The sequence below is a fragment of the Phodopus roborovskii genome, unplaced genomic scaffold, assembly GCF_943737965.1.
Source record: "Phodopus roborovskii unplaced genomic scaffold, PHOROB, whole genome shotgun sequence".
In the NCBI taxonomy this organism is placed as follows: Eukaryota; Metazoa; Chordata; class Mammalia; order Rodentia; family Cricetidae; genus Phodopus; species Phodopus roborovskii.
In genome coordinates, this window is record NW_026126434.1 from 30,713,058 (window position 1) to 30,731,557 (window position 18,500).

Here is an 18,500-nt window from a genome sequence, read left to right on the forward strand (position 1 = left end):
AAATATAAAGGAAGGACATTTTAAGAATTGGTTTTACAGCTGGACAAAACAGCCCTACAGACTACAGCCAGGATATCTGAATCTTCTTCGAATCCCCCCAAGACAGCGCTCCTTACCAGCAGGAAGTAGCTTGGAAAGAACGACGCCCAAATTCCCAAATATTGTGTATAAATGTTTGTTTTCATTTAATTGGACCTTGTTATATATAATTAAATAAAAAAAGAAATCCTAATTAAAAAAAAAGAATTGGTTTTGTTTTTTGTTTATGTATATGCTGTGTGTCCATGTGTTGTGATATAGGAAGGGCAGTTGGCTGTGGAGGTGGAAGGTGGTTTTAGAAACCCTGGAATAGCCGGGTGTTGGTGGTGCATGCCTTTAATCCCAGCACTCGGCAGAGGCGGGCAGATCTCTGGGAGTTTGAGGCCAGCCTGGTCTACAGAGCTACATGCAGGAACCCTGTCTCAAAAAACAAACAAAAAAGTTGGGGTGCTAGAGAGATGGCTCAGCGGTTGAGAGCACTGACTGTTCTTCTAGAGGTCCTGAGTTCAATTCCCAGCACCCACATGGTGGCTCACAACCATCTATAATGAGATCTGGTGCCCTCTTCTGATGTACAAATATACATGCAGGCAAAATACTGTATACTTAATAAATAAATACATAAATAAATCTTTTTTTTTCTTGGAATAAGATACACAGGAGGCTGTGCGCAGTCAGACTTCTAGGACTCCAACTCTGGTCCTCTATAAGAGAAGGGAGCATTTTACAGTGTAGCTGTCTCTCTGGCCACATTGGGAACCATTTTATTAACATCTTCAGATGATTTTGCTCTTTTTTGAGGCTGACATGGAACTCACCAAAATCTACATGTCTCTGCTCCCTGAACGCTGAAATTAAAAGCATGGAACACCAACCAGTTTACCTGGAGACTTTCATCTTTGACCCGTTACTGGGTTTGACACAGGTGCTACCTACATTCATTTGGATGTAATGTGAAACACCATAGAATCCTTCATAGTGTGCTGCATCCATCCAGGAGAGTTTTGTTTCTTGAGTGCCTGTTGTATTGTTACATTTTAGTTTTAAAAAGGAAAATATTATTGACTAAATTCACTAGTCTCTCAGTGTTCATATATTATATAAATACTATCAAATCTCAAGTGTTGACATTAGCATAAATTTCACTGAAAGTTTATGTGCATTAAGAAATGGTTAAGGTTATGGTGAGGAATTCAAGTGTTCCCAAACTGGTAACATTCTCATTAGAGGTTACAGTTTGTCACATGTGTAGGGAGCTGTAGGGCAAATAATTGATTCAGATTTTATATTTTATTAGAAAAAGCAAGATTCCTAGATATGTTACAATAAACTACAAGGTGGGCAGGAAGAAAATGTTCTACCCCAGTGTGTAGCATTGACTGCAGGGTCATAGTTTTGGACAAGCATTATTCACATAGGTCTTTCTTTCATGCAGTTATGTGGTATGCTGTTCAGTTTGTTGTGGATACTCTTTTTGTACACTGTGAACATGTGTCTCTACCTAAGGTGTCATCTGATTGGTTTATAAAGAGCTTGTTAGTATTCAGTCATCTGTACTGGCCTGTCCTTGGGGTTCTGACAGAATACACCTTCAGCTGCAGCCACTAAGATCAACACCTGTTCATATTCAGGACGTTCCCTTTAAAAAGGGCCCTGCCCAAGTCTCACCTGTTCTCCCTCCCTCCCTCCCTCCCTTTCTGTCCCCCTCTCTCCTCTCCTCTTTCCTTTCTCTTCTCTCCTGCTGCTCTTGTCCCCAGAAGCAGGTATCCCCCTTTCCTTTCCCCCTTCTTACAATCCCTTTCCCTAATTAAAAAAAAAAAAAACCCTCTGTTTGAATCCTGTCTCATGGCATCTTTCTCTGGAGCTGTGTTTCTTAAATTACAGAAGAGCTGAATGGCCAATAGCTAGTCAAGAGAGAATAGGTGGAACCTCTGGGGGAGAGAGGACCCTTGGGAAAAAGAGAGGCAGGATTCGGCAGCCAGGCACAGAGGAGTAGGATGTAGCGAGGAGAGATAATGAGCCATGTAGCAGAAGATAGAGTAATATAAATGGGTTAATTTAAGTTATAAGAGCTAGTTGGGAACAAATCTGCACTAAGGCCAAACTTTCATAATTAATAATAAGTTTCTATGTCATTATTTGGTGGAAAGGATGTCCGAAAACAAAAGTTGCTATATCAGTCCGTTCGGATGAAGGGAGCACAGATTGAGAGACACACAGATATGGTAGAGTATAATGAACATGGAGAAATGAGGGGCCATAGTCCCATGCATGGGGATGAGTCCAGGTCTTGCCTACTGACCTGGGTAACTCACCATCCTGTCTCTATATTCTATCATGTAACAGGATCATTAAGGACTCTCAATGATGGGAGGTGCGGCCTTTGTTTCTTTACTGCTCCTTTCATTCCTTTCCACTCATTACACCTGTGATGACTTCCTGGGAATCTCAGTCTCACTGCAGAATCCCACAAAGTACATGTGGTCCACTTAGCTGAACCCAAGCTCTGGAGGCCAGACTTGGACAGCAGTGAAGAGAAAAATGGCAGATTGTGATGATAGTTAGACCCTGCCCAGGGACAGACACCTACTAGGTGCACAGAACAGGAGAGCCCACTGCAGGGACCTGCCCAGCTGGGGTGACAGGGGGGTCTGGTTGGGAAAGGGCAGAGCAGCTGCTTTCCTTGCATCCTTGCTCAGCCCTGCAGAGGAATTTTCTCTCTGGTCCCTGCACTTACCCTCTGGTGTCTGGTGTCACATTTTATGTGGGAGTTGAAAGAGCAGAAATTTCTTAAGTGTACTGCAAGGAGCTGCAGCAGGAGGAGAGAGCATCAACAGGTAAGGCAGCCACCACTAGCAGGAATGAATGATGGCTCAAGTGTGAGTCTGCATGTTCTCTGTTTAGTTTATAGCCCTCATATCAGTTAAAATGAATGGCTTCTCTACAAGTTTTCAGTGGGAAGCATGGATGATATGAACACAACTCTAGCGTACTGAACAAGCATCGGGTGCTCTTGGGTGCTGAGCCTTCTCTCCAGTGCAGAAGGGAGTGCTTTTAAAGGAAATGTCTTGGCAAAGTCAAAGATTTATTTGTTTATTTATTTATTTATTCATTCATTCATTCATTCATTCATTCATTCATTTGAGGCAGGAATCTTTCTCTATAGCCCTAGCTATCCTGTAACTCAACATGTAAACCAGGCTGGCTGGCCTGGAGCTCAGAAACCTTTCCCTGCCTCCACCTTCCCAGTGTTGGATTAAAAGTGTGCACTATGAAGCTGGCTCTGACTGAAGATTTTTTTTTTTTTTTGAGAGAGGCTCTCAATGTATTGTTGTCACTGGCCTCCAACTTACTTTGTAAACCTGGCTAACCTTGCCCCTAAAAGCACCTACATTTCCCTCCCAAGTGATGGGATTAAAGGCATGAGCTACCACACTGTCTCACTCTAGATTTTTACATTTTGTACTTCACTAAATCTCATTACAGGTGGCACTTGTTCAACACTGTTGACAGTGTGAATGTGAGCTATCATTGAATCTTTCATAGTCTACACAATTAATGTCCATAGGAGAATTCCAATCATTGAGTGGGCATCACTTTACTCAATATGATTTTGAAAGCAGTGCATAGTTTGACGAATCCAAAGATCTGTCAGTGTTCACACATTGAAAAGAATACCATCAAATCTTAGTTGTTCCAATTACCACAAATTTCGCCAGAAAAATTTGTAGTTGTTAAGGATTAGTTAAATTTATGGCGTGGAATTCAATTAATCAGAAATGAAACTTCAAAGCCCACTCCTAGTGACACATCTTTTCTTTTAAGGCTACCCCCCTGTAATACTTCCCAAAAAGTCCACAAACTGGGAACAAAGTTTTCAAATAAATAAGCTTATGGTAGTCATTTCATTCAGACCACCACATAACTCTACCAGAAGATCTGTAGTAGTATAAAAGCTACATGCCACTCCTGGGTATATACCCAAGGGATTTTTTTTCTTATTTTACATATTGATCCCAGTTCCCTCTCTCCTTCTTTCCCTCCCTCCCTCCCTCTCATCCCCTCCACCCTCCCACACACCCCACCCCCCCACTCCACAGGGTGGGTGATGCCTTCCAGGAGGGGTCAACAAAATCTGTCAAGTCATTTGGAGTAGGGTCTAGGCCCTCCCTCCTGCCTCTAGGTTAGGGGAGTATCCCTCCATGGGGAATGTGCTCCCAAAGTCCTTTTGTGCACCAGGGATACATCCTGGTTCCACTGTCCAAGGTCCCTTAGACTGCCCAGGCCTTCTAACTGAGACCATGTTCAGGGGGTCCGAGTTGGTCCAATGCTGGTTTCCCAGCTATCAGTCTGGGGGTCCATTAGCTCCCCCTTGTTCAGGTCAGCTGTCTCTGTGGGTTTCTGTAGCCTGGTTTTGTTCCCATTTTCTTATCACTTCTCCCTCTCTGCATCTGGATTCCAGGAGTTCCGCTCAGTGTTTATCTGTGGGTGTCTGTTTCTGTTTCCATCAGCTACTAGATGAGGGCTCTGTGATGACATATACGTTAGTCATCAATCTCATTATCAGGGAAGGGTATTTAAGGTAGCCTCTCCACTGTTGCACTGATTGTTAGTTGGGGTCATCCTTGTAGGTCTCTGGACATTTCTCTAGAGTCAGTTTTCTCTTTAAACCTATCATGGTTCCCTCTTTTATGGTATTTCTCTGTCTCTCTCTCTGTCTTTCTCTCTCTCTCTCTGCTCTTGTCTATTCCTCCCCTGACTCAATCTTCCTAGTCCCACATGCTCTACTCTCCTCCCCTTCTCTTTCCCCTAGCTCCCTCTCTACTCACTGCCCCCCCCACTCCATATGCTCAGGAGATCTTGTTCCTTTCCTTTTCTGTGAGGGACCTTGTATGAATCTCTTAGGTTCCTCCTTGTATCCTAGTTTCTCTGGAGGTGTGAATTATAGGCTTACCCAAGGTATTCTAATCTTACTACAGTTGTACTTGTTCATCTATGCTGTGCTATTCATAAAAGTCAGAAATTGGAAACAGTCTATGATGGGTGAATGTCCTTCTGTATATATGTTTCTCTTATTGGTTGATGAAGAAAACACTGATTGGCCAACAGCCAGGCAGGAAGTATACGTGGGGTTACAAGAGGAAAGAGTAACGAGAGAGAAGGAAGCTGCAGAGAGACGCCATGTAGAGACCAGGAAGATAGGATGTGCAAGGTGTTCTCTGGTAAGATAAGGCCACGAAGAAATACATAGATTAGTAATTATGGGTTCATAATTAAGAGAGAGACACCCAGGAAGAAGCTCTAGCCATTGCCCAACAGTTTGTTTATTTGGGGCTAATTGGCTGCAGTACCAGGTAGGACAAGAACCTTCACCTACAAGTCAAAATGTCCATCAGCTGATGAATGGATTGTGAAAAGGTGGCACATTCACACAACAGAATGTTATTCAGCTGTTAAGAAAAAATGAAACTACGAAATTTCAGGAAAATGAATGAAACAATCATCCTGAGTGAAGAAACTCAATCAAACATAGAAAAGTGAACATTGTATGTTTTTTTTGTGGATGTTTGCTTTGAAACTTTAGATAAGTGGGTTTTATTTACAATATCTGTAGCAGGGGGAGGAAGGGATTTTCCAAGGAAGGGGAAATAGCATGGTGGACAGGAAGGAAATAGACTATAAAGAAGTCATTAACACTTCAGGTTTACAGTGTAACAACCTTGAACACAGACCACTGGTGTGGACTTAGTGAAGCTTCAAAGGTAGAAATCTACAGTCAGCTAGTGCTGCAGCTCATGTTATTAATCCCAGTGCACTGGAGGAAAATGCAGATACATCATTCTGTGTTGGATGATAGCCTGGCTTACATAACAAGTTCCAGGCCATCTGGGACTAAGTAGTGAATTCATGTCTCAATTGACAGTTATCTGAAGATGTCCATTAGAAGACATCTGCTTGAGCTGGAAGAGGGCTCAGCAGATTTGAGCTCTTGCTGGTCTTGCAGGGACCAGAGTGGATTCTAATGAGCCAGCCAGCCTTCCCAACCCACAGACTACTCAGTTCCAGGCCCATGGTTTTGTCGCCCTCTTCTGGCTCACCCAGGCAGCAGGAATACTGGCATACAAACACAGGGCCGATGTAGGGACTGAAAAGTGAATGTTTATATATACTCACATGTATATCACATATATATGAACTTTGACGTACATTTGTGAACATGTACATTTCGGACTTTCAAAAAGCCAGAAACTCTAAAGAGGATATACAAATGGGAAAGGTGAGGAGAAGGACATGCAGAAATTATAACATCCTGTTTTTATCTGTTTTTATCATTGGAAAGCAGCTATTTGTCTCATGAAACATCTGTGTACAATCAATTAGTTACATCTTCAAAGTAGAAAATGTCCCCAAAATCAATGTTCTTAACATGGTAAATATTAATTGATATCTACATAGTCATAATTACTGTTGAAATCCACACAATTTCTAATTAGTGTAGAGATGCCGGTTTCAATGCACTGGAGACTGTCTGATCCCCGGCCTCTGAGAGGGACTCAGAAGGATGTTTAGACGAGGGCCAGGAGGACAGGCCTCAGGGTAAAGCAATGTGTGCCCAGTGTGCCCAATGTGTGCACTGCTCCCTGGATACGACGCCCCAGCTCTGGATCTGAGGTGGGGAATCAGGATTGCAGAGATGCTGATCCATGCCTCTATCTCAGTACCCAGCATATGTATGTCTATGAATTACAGACCAGCCTCAAAAAAATTATATTAACTGGTAAATAAAAATATTTCCCCTTGGAGGATTTCTATTTTTGTTCCACAGAAAATGAAAAGCTGTGGATTCCTTCCAGACTAATGTGGTTTGATCAAGCCAGACCGCCTGAAACAGAGTACCAGGTGATCCTACATTCAAAACAGCTGGACAAAGGAGCCTTACAGACTACAGCCAGGATTTCTGCATCTTCTTAGAATCCCCCATGACAGCGTCCCTTACCAGCAGGAAGTAGTTTGGAAAGAACGACGCCCAAATTCCCAAATATTGCTATAAATGTTTGTTTTCATTTAAATGGCCTTGGCTATATAAAATAAATAAATAAATAAAAATATTTCCCCTTGGATAGAGAGATGGCTAAAATGTACAGAAGACAAAAATCAGAGTCCCAGAAGTCTGGAAGCTCAAAACTTGCTGGTCATCCTATTCCACGGTTACTAAGAGGCACTTCTGTCTTCCACAAACGATTTCACTCCCAGCATTCACATACAGACAAACAAAAGTACACACATGAACGAAAAACATAGATCTTAAAAATATCTCCCTGTACATTTTTGTGAAGATGCATTTTTTACACTGCACATAAAACTAAAATTCTTATAAGGAGAATAAGAATCCAAGATTCTGTAGGAAAGTTAAGGATAAGAACAGGCAGACATGTAAACATCTACTATTTTCACCATATAATTTTTATTTTGAGAAACAGTTGTTCCTTTTGTAAACATTCTGCTTTCATGTTCTTTATCATTAATGTTCCATGAAGCAAATATTTAAGATTTTTAATTCCTAACACAGTGAACATGGATCACATAATGCTCACAGGCATTAGCACCTTTGAAAGTCAATCAGTTTCTAGGACTCTGTAGAAATCCTGATATCTCAGTGTAAAACCTGCTGACTCAATGGCCTCTGATCTGGACTCAGAAGGATATTTTGACTAGGAGGAGATGGACAACGACCATGGTAAGCATATTGTCCCCAAACACTGCTGCTAGGATCCCAGGTTCCAGAGCTAAGTCTGAGCTGGGAAAGCAGGGCCCTGGAGATTCCTCCTCCAGGACTTCATCTTCCCATGACTCAGCACAATGCTCTCGCTCACTACCATTGGGAATTCTTAGAGAAGTCAATCAGCTTTCTCCATATCAAGATTATAAACTGAACACAGACAAGCAGAGATTCAGAGTGTACTCTTGAAGTAAAATGAAGACCTTTGTTCCTTAGTCTCTCCTCCTGCTGTTCCTGGACAACCTCGCCCTGACCAGACATCCAGAGGGTAAGTGTGGTGTCAGAAGGGAAAAGACCTAACCTGGGAGATAAAAAGGCTCCACCCTTGGGGCAATAGCACAGAAAAGTCTGTGTCATGCTAGCTCAGCCAGACCCTTAAGTCCCTTCTCCATTTTGCATCCTGACCCCTGGCCCCTGCCCTGCTTTCCCCAGACCTGGGTGCAGAGCCGCATAGGGTCCTAGGTTGGAGGTTGAGATCTAAAGGTCCATTCCACCTAGGTTCACACTCACTGTGCTATTTTGAAACTTTCCTTACCTTTCCTTTGAGGATGACACTCGGTTTGAGCAATTCAACAGCAGAGCAGAGCTTCCAAGGATGGAGCACAGGTCACCATGGATGAATCCGAAGAAGCCAGGATGCTTGGAGTGGAAGACACATCAGGCCCTGTCAGAAAGACATAGGTTCATAAGAATGCTGACGAATCTGTTCCACATCTACAACTATAATGAAACTGGTGAGTGAGTCCAAATCAGAAATCCCAAATCTCATGCTCCCAATGGGATGGCCCCAGTGTGTCATGTTGGGGATTTATCCCTGTGAAATGTGACCCATGGAGACTAGGCTGAAGAGAGTCTTGGGACACTGACCTGGTTTTCTGTCCAGTTTAAGTCCAAATCTAGTCATTAGAAAGCCCACACAGGAAGAGGCAAGCCACTGGAGGGTCCCGGCAAGGGACCTGGTCTGTGGCTGAGAGTGAGGGCTTGGCCAGGGTATCACTCTATCCAGAATCTGTATGGCTGTGATTTGTTGTCCCGAGTGTCCCATCACCCCCAATGTGAATTAACCTTCAATCTCCATGACTACATCACCCTGAATGAGGAACTCAGCACTGTGGGCAAAGGAGCTGAAAATCTCAGGCTTGAGTGGGAGGAATCAAATTTTGCAAACTTTTTTGTTGTTTTGGGGTTTGTATTTCTATCTATCTGTCTGTCTGTCTGTCTGTCTGTCTGTCTGTCTGTCTGTCTGTTTGTTTGGTTTCTCTGAATTGCTTTGGAGCCTGTCCTGGAACTAGCTCTGTAGACCAGGCTGGCCTCAAATTCACAGAGAGCCACCTGACTCTGCCTCTCCAGTGCTGGGATTAAAGGCATTTGCTACCAATGCCTGGCTAAATTTTGCAAACTTTATGAAGACTCACATCCAGGGTCAATGTGTGGACTCACTCCGCACACAGCTTGACTATGGGAGGAGGATTCTGCTGAGAACTGGTGAGAACAAACACTGTCCCATCTGCTCTGACACTGGAGCCCCTGTCCCCTGAGGATTTGTCCTCAGCAGGGAGCAGATGGAGCAATAACTGGGTCTTGCATCAACAGGGGAAAGAGTGTCATGGGTTTCCTAATTCAGCAAGAGAGAGGGACCCCAGAGGGCAAAGCCTTCTCTCAGGACAGTACAGTCTGTCATTAAACAGCAGTTCCCTTCCGTTTGCCTTGTGTCATGCCTGTTCACTGTCCATGCACTTTGGAGGTCTGACTCCAGTGTGGCTGAGTCTCAGGCCCCATCCAGTCAGAATCAGAAGTCAATATTCCTAGAGGGAGATCCAGTCTCCTACTCTGTGCAGGTTTATGCTTGTTCTAAAACTTTCCAAAAGATAGATTACCAAATCCATATCCTGAAATTAGGCTGATGGGTGGGGTCTGTCTTTCTCCTTTAATCCAACTCTTCCTTCCATTCAAAACAAGGATACATGAGCACCTGATGGGTTATGTCCTTCTGTATGTATGGTTCCCTTATTAGATGATGAAAAAAAAAACACGGTTTGGGCAATAGCCAGGCAGGAAGGATAAGCAGGGCTACCATATCAAGGAAAAGAGGGAGAGATGGAAACCTGGGGAGGTATGCCATGTGGAGACCCAGAAGACAGGACACATCAGGCATTCTCTGATAAGATAAAGTCATGTACAAGTAAACAGATTAGTAGTTACGGGATAATAATCAAGACAGAGCAAGCCAGCCGGTAAGAAGCTCTATTCATCAGCCAACAGCTTATAAATTAATATAAATCTTTGTGTGTTTATTTAGTGCTAATCAGCTGTGGGACCAGGCTGGAGGGAAACTCCAGCTACAAACAATGATGGATCCCAGGAAGAATGCAAAAAGACTGAATACTTCAATTTGTTTCCCTCAGATATCCCACAAGTGTGTGTGTGACACATAAGATTAGAGTTGAAGGGAATGCTGCTCTAAGGTGCTGGGCCCTGGATTCCTGGCATGCTATGACCACCTGACCTGGCAGAAGGATGGGAACAATCAGACCCAGGACAAGGAGGTGATAAACACCAGGCCTGCAGGGGATGGAACCTTCCAGAAGTGGGCAGCTGTGGTGGTATCTTCTGGGGAGGAGCAGAGATACACATGTCATGTGCAACATGAGGGGCTGCCTGAGCCCCTCATGCTGAGATGGGGTAAGGACTGGAAGTGAACACAGACCCTCTCAAAGTGAGGGTGGGAGTCCTTGGGGAACTGGAGCAGGGTCATGACTGACAGCTGGAGGTCAGAGGCCTCACTGTTCCTTCCATCCTTCCCTCAGAGCCTCCTCAGCCCGCTGGCCCCACCATCACAATTGTTACTGGCCTGGTTCTTGGAGCTGTGCTTATGGGAGCTGTGTGACTTTTCTGATATGGAAGAGGAAGACTAAAGGTAAGGAAAGGGCAGGGTCTGAGCTCATGAATCCCTGGGAATATCAAGTCCAGCTGAGAGTGTGCCCTGCCACATGAGACCAAAGTTTCATGCACACAGTTTCTCACTGTGTCTTGTGCTGATGAGCTGACATTAACTCCACTGTGAAGCATAAAGGAAATAATGAACAGATTCATCACTGCAATGACAGAGGTGGCAGAGACCAGATCCTCACAGGTCAGATGGGAAGGTTCCTGTGGGAACAGATATGCAGGAGTCCAGTTAGTCCTCTACATGTGCAGTCCTCCATCATGCTTCCTCATCCTCCTCTGGATCTGCAGTCACAGTTCTGGAAACTTCCTGAGATACAGACCAGGGGATTCCTCCAGGTGTTCTGGATCCTGATTCTGCCATTAGCTCTAATAAAAGGATCAATCCCGGGGTAACATGTGAGGCAGCTGTGGTCAGGCTAGCGGGTCCTTACACTGGGGACTCATCCCTGAGACACCTGTGCCAGTACATGCAGGAGCCCATGGAGGTTCTCAGCCAGCCCTTACCTCCTCGTTTAGTTCCAGTGTCAGCGAGTTAGATCTGCTCTTGAGTATCTTTCCACTGGCACATAAAGTTTCTAGGATGTCCAGCCTCGTGTTAAAGCTTAAAGAAGTGACACCCTAAGGGCCTGTGTGTGACAGGGAGAGGTCAGAGGATAGAACCCTGGGACATGGAGACTCTAGGGTTTGGGACGCTTTGAGTGTGTGATAGTGTGTGATTAGCTGTTCACAACATCACCATTTAAGACACTTATCTGAATTCCATCCTTGTTCTTTTCTTCTACAGGGTAAGACAGGCGGGCTGAGCCTAACAGGATTTTTCTGGTTTCTCTTCTCACTGTGGTCTCAGGACCTCGTGCCTTCTCTTTCTGTATGTGACATGATGGTAGCTATGTTTCTGTTTCCTCTGAGCAAAATGTAACCAGATGATGAGTTCAGCCAAGCCTTGAGCAGCAGCAAGCCCCATCCTACCCTGACCTTTGTGTCCTCCCAGGTCATCACTGAACCTGCAACAGGGGCAGGGCTGGGAAACTCCAATTGCTCATAGTGCTTTAGTTTTTCAACCAGCTACAACTTAATGCCCCTGTCTTTTATTATTATTATTATTAGTAGTAGTAGCAGTAGTAGTAATTATTTAATACAAGGTTTCCCTGTGTAGTCCTGGCTCTCCTGGAACTAGGTCTGTAGACTACACTGGCCTGGAACTCTCAGAGATCTGCCTCTGCCTCTGCCTTTGGAGTTCGGGGACAAAAGCTGCGAGCCACCTCTGCCATTTGCTTCTGTCTTTATTTAAGCGTTTTTTATGGTTGTGCAACTTCTTGCCACAGTGTGTGATTGATTAGTGTCCTAAAGATGAGTGAAAGGTGATAGAGAAAATAAAGGCTTAGAATCTTATGGAATCGTGTGTGCTGTGCTAAGTCCATTGCCTGTAGTGACAGTTGGAAGTTGTGTGCAGCCACATGTGGCCAGGGCTGTGCACAGGTGTTGCTCAGAACACCCTGGGCTCTCACAAGGTCTCTTCCCTTCTCACCTGGGCCATCTTTCCAGTTGCACCCAAATGGTTCATCCTGTTAAAACTATGGTGATAGTCTGGAGCTCTCTGTCTTAATTAGGGCTCTGGCAACTCCTTCTTACAGGATGGTGATGCTTTATAGACACACTAACCCCCTTTATGAACTCAGGATAGTATCCTTGTTCTGGTTTGTAGAATTTCCTCCCTTACTTGACTGATATTTTCACGTATGGGTGGTCATCACCCACAACTTCAGTCAGCTGTCCCTGACAAAGGCCAGTGCATTCCCTGTAGATTCTAGTGGACTGTGGCTGTCTGTCCTGCTGTCTTCCATCCTGAGGAGGTGGCGTCCCAGACTCCTCTGATTTTGTTCCTTGTATCTACCGGGAATAAGGCTTTTTTTCCCCTTGGAACTGAGTCTGAGTCTGCTATCATTCTTCCCAGGGTCACCCACTTTCTGACAGGAACAGGGGTGTCTGTCATTGTCCTTTCAGGCCCATGGACCCTTGACTTCAGGAATCTCATGCTGTTGTCATCAGACATTTTAGGGTGAAAGCCTGGATTCTGACAGCTGTGACTGTAAACTAGGATTGGCCAGCACAACAGGGTAAAGGCATAGGCACAGAGAAAAGAGCAGAGAAGGACATTCACCAATGTGGGAAGAGGAGCAAACAGATCTCCAGGTTAGTCTCTAGGTCCCGGCGTGAGGTTCAACTTTACTTACAGGGAAAGTGGACACCCCACCCACTTTCTGCTCTTCAATTTTCCTATTTTATTTTACTAATAAACCTTAGATTTCTGGACATCCATCACCTCTCCTGATAGCAGTTACTTAATTTTCCCAGTTTATTCCCTGGCCACTCTTTCAAGCTGTGCCCATGAGCCCTCATCTACCATGGGTTTCTCATCCTTGAACTCCTGATTTCTCACCCTAAATTCCAAAGTGCTGGCGTCACAAGGTGTGTGCCTTGACATATAAGTCTTCTGAGAAGTTGTGAACTACTCTACTTAACAATTTCTGTAAGAGATGCCAGAAATTAGGAAGTGATTTTTACAGATAGGAAGTATGCAATTACTATGTGAATTTTTATTGTAGTTATTGTTGTATTAAGACATGATCACATGTAGTTTAGGGTGGTGTTGATCTACTAATATTTATGCCTCCTCTTTTGATGTGCTGGCATTAGAGGCACACAACCACTATGCAAAAAAATTTGGTGTTCCAGTGTGAGAAGTTTGTAAATATATGCTTAGAGAACACTTTTTAGTAAAAAACAAAAGGGTGGGAGGCGGGGACTAAACAGCTTCAAGAGCAGCAATCGCCTGCACTTCATGGAATGGAAATGTCCATTTAAAAGAGTCGATGGCAGAAAATTAGAATTGCTTACACTGGGATTGATATGTACAGAAGCTCATGGAACTCTCCCAGAAATTCATGCACACCAGCATCTCTGGACTCCTGTCCACAGGGACTGAACAGCATGCCAGGAAACTGCACAAAGGGAAGTACCTGTCCAAAATAGTGCCCATGCAGCCTCTGCCACATAGAGATCGTGGTTCCTTCTCCCCACTGTGTGCGCCTTTGGAAAATACTTGATGGATATGTTCTCTTCCTCTTCTAATAAACAATATGAATCAATCATTGCTACCAATGCCCTCCCTATCAGCTACAACAGTGATAAAATATAAGCCCCCAAGGGAACATTAGTAATTTTTGATAATTGAGTTCCTCACCATAAATTTGACAACTTCTTGTGCTTACAAACTTTTGAGACATTTGTGGTGATATTGACAATTGACTTTTGGTAGTTTTTACTTAAATTTATGAATACTGGGAGATCTAAGGACTTGATAAAACCACACTCTTTATTAAAATTAACATGTGTATAAATACAGCACATGCTCAGTATACAAGACGCTTCTACCGACATAGATGCAACAGCCAATGAAGACTTCATTGGTATTTCAAGTCCACAGCGTAAACAGCCTTGAAGAAGCAATGCCTGTGTCAGTTTTGAGAAATAACACATGTAAAAAGATTCAAGGAGCCTTGACATTTATTAAGTTTTAATGACCTTCATGTGCATGAGTATTTTGCCTGCACTTATGTCTATGCATCATGAGCATTCTAGCTGAGAGAATTAGGCCCCCAGGGACTGGAGTCACAGAGAGTTGTGACCAGCCATGTGGATTCTAGAAATCCAACACAGGTTACCTGCTAAGTGCTCTGATCTGCTAAGCTAACCATGTAGTCCAACATTCAGGAGGGATGTCTTTGAATTCCAGACTAACCTGATCTACACAGCAACTTCCAGGCCAGGGATATTTGTATAGTAAGACCTTGTCTGCAAAAACTACTGTTACCTGATGATGTAATAAACATATTCTGCCTCCAGCTGCTGTGATGCCTCAGCAATGAAAAGCACTTGCTGTCCTTGCAAAGGACCAGAACTGGATTCCCAGCACAGACATCAGGCCACTCACAACTTCCTGTAAATCCAGCTCCAATGGTCAGAGTGATCTCATCTTCACAGACTACTGTAAGTTACAGTACAACACACACACACACACACACACACACACACACACACACGAGCTTTGGAAAGTTTGTGATAATGGACCACCAGTGGCTAGATGCCATGGAGCCATCTGGAATGTAGATTCTGGAGAAACGTTGGAGCTGGAGAGTTACTGCAGCAGCCTGCAGTCGATTTGAAATCTCCAGGGACAAATAGACTAGGGAGAGAAGGTAAAGTTAAGGAGTTTAGGGGAAAATTTTATCTTGTGTGCACATTTGAAATTTCCAGACCTATTGTCTCCAACTTTTGAGGAGGGGATTTTCAAGGCCAGGGAAAGCGGGGAGAGATTCCACCTTCTAGAACAGGAAGTAGGTGTTATGGTAGAAACTTCACCCCAGCCCCTGGCATCCATATGCCCAAAGATTCTGGGATGTTCTGGTGGAAGTTCCATTTCAAGCCCCCTCCCCTGTCTCCCTACAAACCCTACTTCATCTCAGAAGGCCCTCCAAATGATGATCCCTCTCCCAGAGAAGCTCAAGACCACTCCCACAAGGTAGTTAAACTGTCCCCCCCAGAAAATAGAGGTATAGTTTTCCAGTCTCTCTTTCCCATATCCTGGGAGGGGGAAGTCAGGGAGCATTGTAGTCATTAAACATGGGCTTTTTGTAACTCAGTTTGATTTTGTCTGATTTGGATTGTTCATCAGCAGAGAGGCTTATGGAATACAGAAACTTTTCAGTAGGCTATTGGTTGACAGGAGAACTTAGCTGGCATCTCTTTGACATGTGAGGGGCTGATTCAAGTCAATTCCCCGAAGCTACAAGCATTTCTTGTAAGTTTATAAAGAGAGAAGAAAGTTTTAGATATATTACCAATATGACTGCTTCAAATCTGTACTAAGATACACATTGTAGAAATGCAGGAGACTCAGGCCTGTGAGTCATAATTAAAGCCAGGGAACAAAAAACGATTCTGGGTTAAAAGCATTAACACACTTATATTAGACAGAGATATTTGACTGAGAAGCACTTTTAACTCTTCTCTTAGAAGCCAACCGAAAGAAATTTAAAATCCCCAATGTTAAAACCCTGAACTTTTGAAGTCTTAAGATAAAAATAGCACACAGAGGGAAAGAAATCTGAAATGTTTCTGTTTTTACATGCTTTAAATCACTTCCTTATGCCTTTACAATTTGTCTTTACACACCTGAAAGCACATTCTTAGACCTTTGTAATTTGCATAAACTTTAAACTTTTTATTTCCATCGAACCATTTACCATGAGATACAGTCATTGTAAACAATAAAGGAATAGTAAAAACTTATTTGAAATCTGTTTGGTGAGTTTATCTCCTTTCAGAGTTTGGCAGCAAGGTAAACTGTCTTTCTTGGATAGAGACCTATTAGCTCCCCAGTGAGGCCTGAGGCTGGATTTTTACCCATGAAGAGAAGGCAGCAGGAGCCTTAGGGGAGGAACTAGCATGCTTGCTTCTGCTAAGGCTATGGTTAAAGCCAATCAATATCATCAGAGATATGAGAAGGGTAAATAATAGCTGGAAGTATATTCCAAATGGCCTATATATCCATTAAATTACAGAGACTAACCCATTAATTAGACAGGTTACTCTAGGCTCCCATGGTCTCCATAGCTTTGTTGGGGACACTAGTGAGCCTTCAGCTATCATATGGGATAGCGTGTGATATTCAGTTGTCACTAAGAACAGCATAGGGCTTTGGCTGTAAGACCCAGCTCTGAGAGATTTTTTCCTGCAGAGCAAATTCTGGAAACTACCTTACTTTGACCAGGCAAAGTAGGGCAATCAATGCAGAAACGTCCAGTTTGGGCAGAGCCCTGGCATCAGGGGAAGCAGGGGTGAGTTTATCCCAGTGGTTAGTGTCACCACAAATCAGGTGGGGTCATTATGCCCCAGCTATCTTTTTTGGATACCTTAAGAGTTCCTGATAGTAAGGTACACTTCGGTCTGTTATGGAAAAGTCTTTCTAAACGTTTTAAATGCTACATTCGCAGATCTCTCAAGAGTTTGAGGACCCTCTATCTACTAACTATACCTAATTTTAGGCTACATCTTGACAACATATACAGGAGTCTAAATAAAACTTGCTGGTAAATGTACAGTTTACAAGTTAGTAGCTTTGATAAGATTAGGATTTTATAGTCTTATTCCTGTTAAGTTTGAGCCTTAACATTTGAGTTGAATATTTAATTGAAGATCATTTAGTATCAAAATAAACTATAAATACAGTGCATAGAGAGCCTGGAAACTTTCCTGATCTTTTTAAACTATTGTTGTAATTTAAAAAGCAGTACTCGAGAGAAAGATGCAATGCAACAGAAGTTGGGTGGAGGGGTTATTGCGGGGGAGGGGGGGAGAAAGTGAATGGGAAAGGGGGGAGGGGAGAGACGAGATCTGCCTCTGAGGACAGGAGTGGCAGAAGAGAACAGAGGGGCACAGAGAAAAGAGAGATCTGTTTCCTCAGAGAAATGGGGGAGGGGAGAGCAGGAGTGGAGGAAGCTTGTGTCTTAAAGGGAGCTTGGCACCAGGGAGCTTGCCTGCCAGGAGTGAAGCACTTTGCCAGGTCCCCAGGGAGCAGGGAACAGGGATGCATTTGCCTGGATGATGACATTCCTCCCTTCTTTATTTATTAAAAAGGTGAGCAGATAGGCGAGGCAGGTCAAGAGAACGATGACATCGAGTTCTTGATGCTGCTTCTTGCTCACTGGGAGGTGTTCACCATCTTTGGGAGACTGAGAGCTGGGGTGCTGGCCTAGTCCTGGGACAGCTTGTTGTTTCAATGATGTCCAGGCTGTGTAGAACCATCTCGTGTCTCTTGGACCTGGCAAGATGCTGGCGCAGAGCAGTAGACATGGTTCAGTTTAGGTTTTTTTTTTTTTTTTTTTTTCTTTTTTAAAGTCCTGGTGATTGAACGGGAGGGGATCACCAATGAGGGAAGGGTTACTGAGGATTTTTCAAGATGAGGGAAGAGGGTTTGGGGGCCAGAGAAAGTTGAGTTGTGTCCAAATTTTGAACCCCAAAATCACCAAGAGGCCCAACTGATGCAAAATCAAAGAGTCTTTGATTATTTAACCAGTTAACTGTCTTAACTCGGGCCCTTAGTCCATCTATCCTGGGTGGCTGGTTTGGGAAGGACCTAGGCGAACTCCAGGCAGGGGATTTATTGGGAGGAGCAGGGGAGTGTCTAGGGCTATGCAACAGTCTCAGGACTGGTGCACTTCCAGGTTTGGAGGGCCTGTCCTGTGTTGATTGGTTCACTGGTTGCTATGGCCTATAGGCCCTCCCAGGGTGGTCGCTGTGCTCTGCATGTCCCTGTTATACCACTTTTACCACAGAACACTGTAAAGAATGCCAAAAGCCTGCAAGCTAACCTCTGATTGGCTTCTTGTCACATGGAGGGTATCTGACATCCTAGTGACTGGGAGGAAGGGCAAGGTCAGGCAAGCACATGTTGGTGAGTCAGGGGCCTTTTCTGCAGCCTGTCATGGCTGCTAAAGCAGGGGTGGAGTGGGGGGTTCAGGGGGTGAGTGGGGTGGGTGGGGGGTGGAAGTGGGCTGGGTGAAGGTCAGACCCATCAGGTGGAGAGGCTTAGACGGTTGATTGACAGTACCTATCTGGACTGTGTCTGACCTGTTTAGAGTGATTCCAAGTTGATTTCCTGAAGCTTAAA

General features: G+C 44.0%; 1 protein-coding gene across 1 annotated transcript; it reads left to right on the plus strand.

Annotated features, from left to right (window-relative positions):
• Nucleotides 1-7,761: 7,761 nt before the first annotated feature.
• Nucleotides 7,762-10,706, plus strand: LOC127224415 (patr class I histocompatibility antigen, A-108 alpha chain-like). The gene is made up of 5 exons (XM_051187459.1): nucleotides 7,762-7,777; nucleotides 8,077-8,087; nucleotides 8,367-8,480; nucleotides 10,285-10,501; nucleotides 10,627-10,706. The coding sequence occupies exons 1-5, from the start codon at nucleotides 7,762-7,764 to the stop codon at nucleotides 10,704-10,706; spliced, it is 438 nt and encodes a 145-aa protein (XP_051043416.1).
• The last annotated feature ends 7,794 nt before the right edge of the window (nucleotides 10,707-18,500 follow it).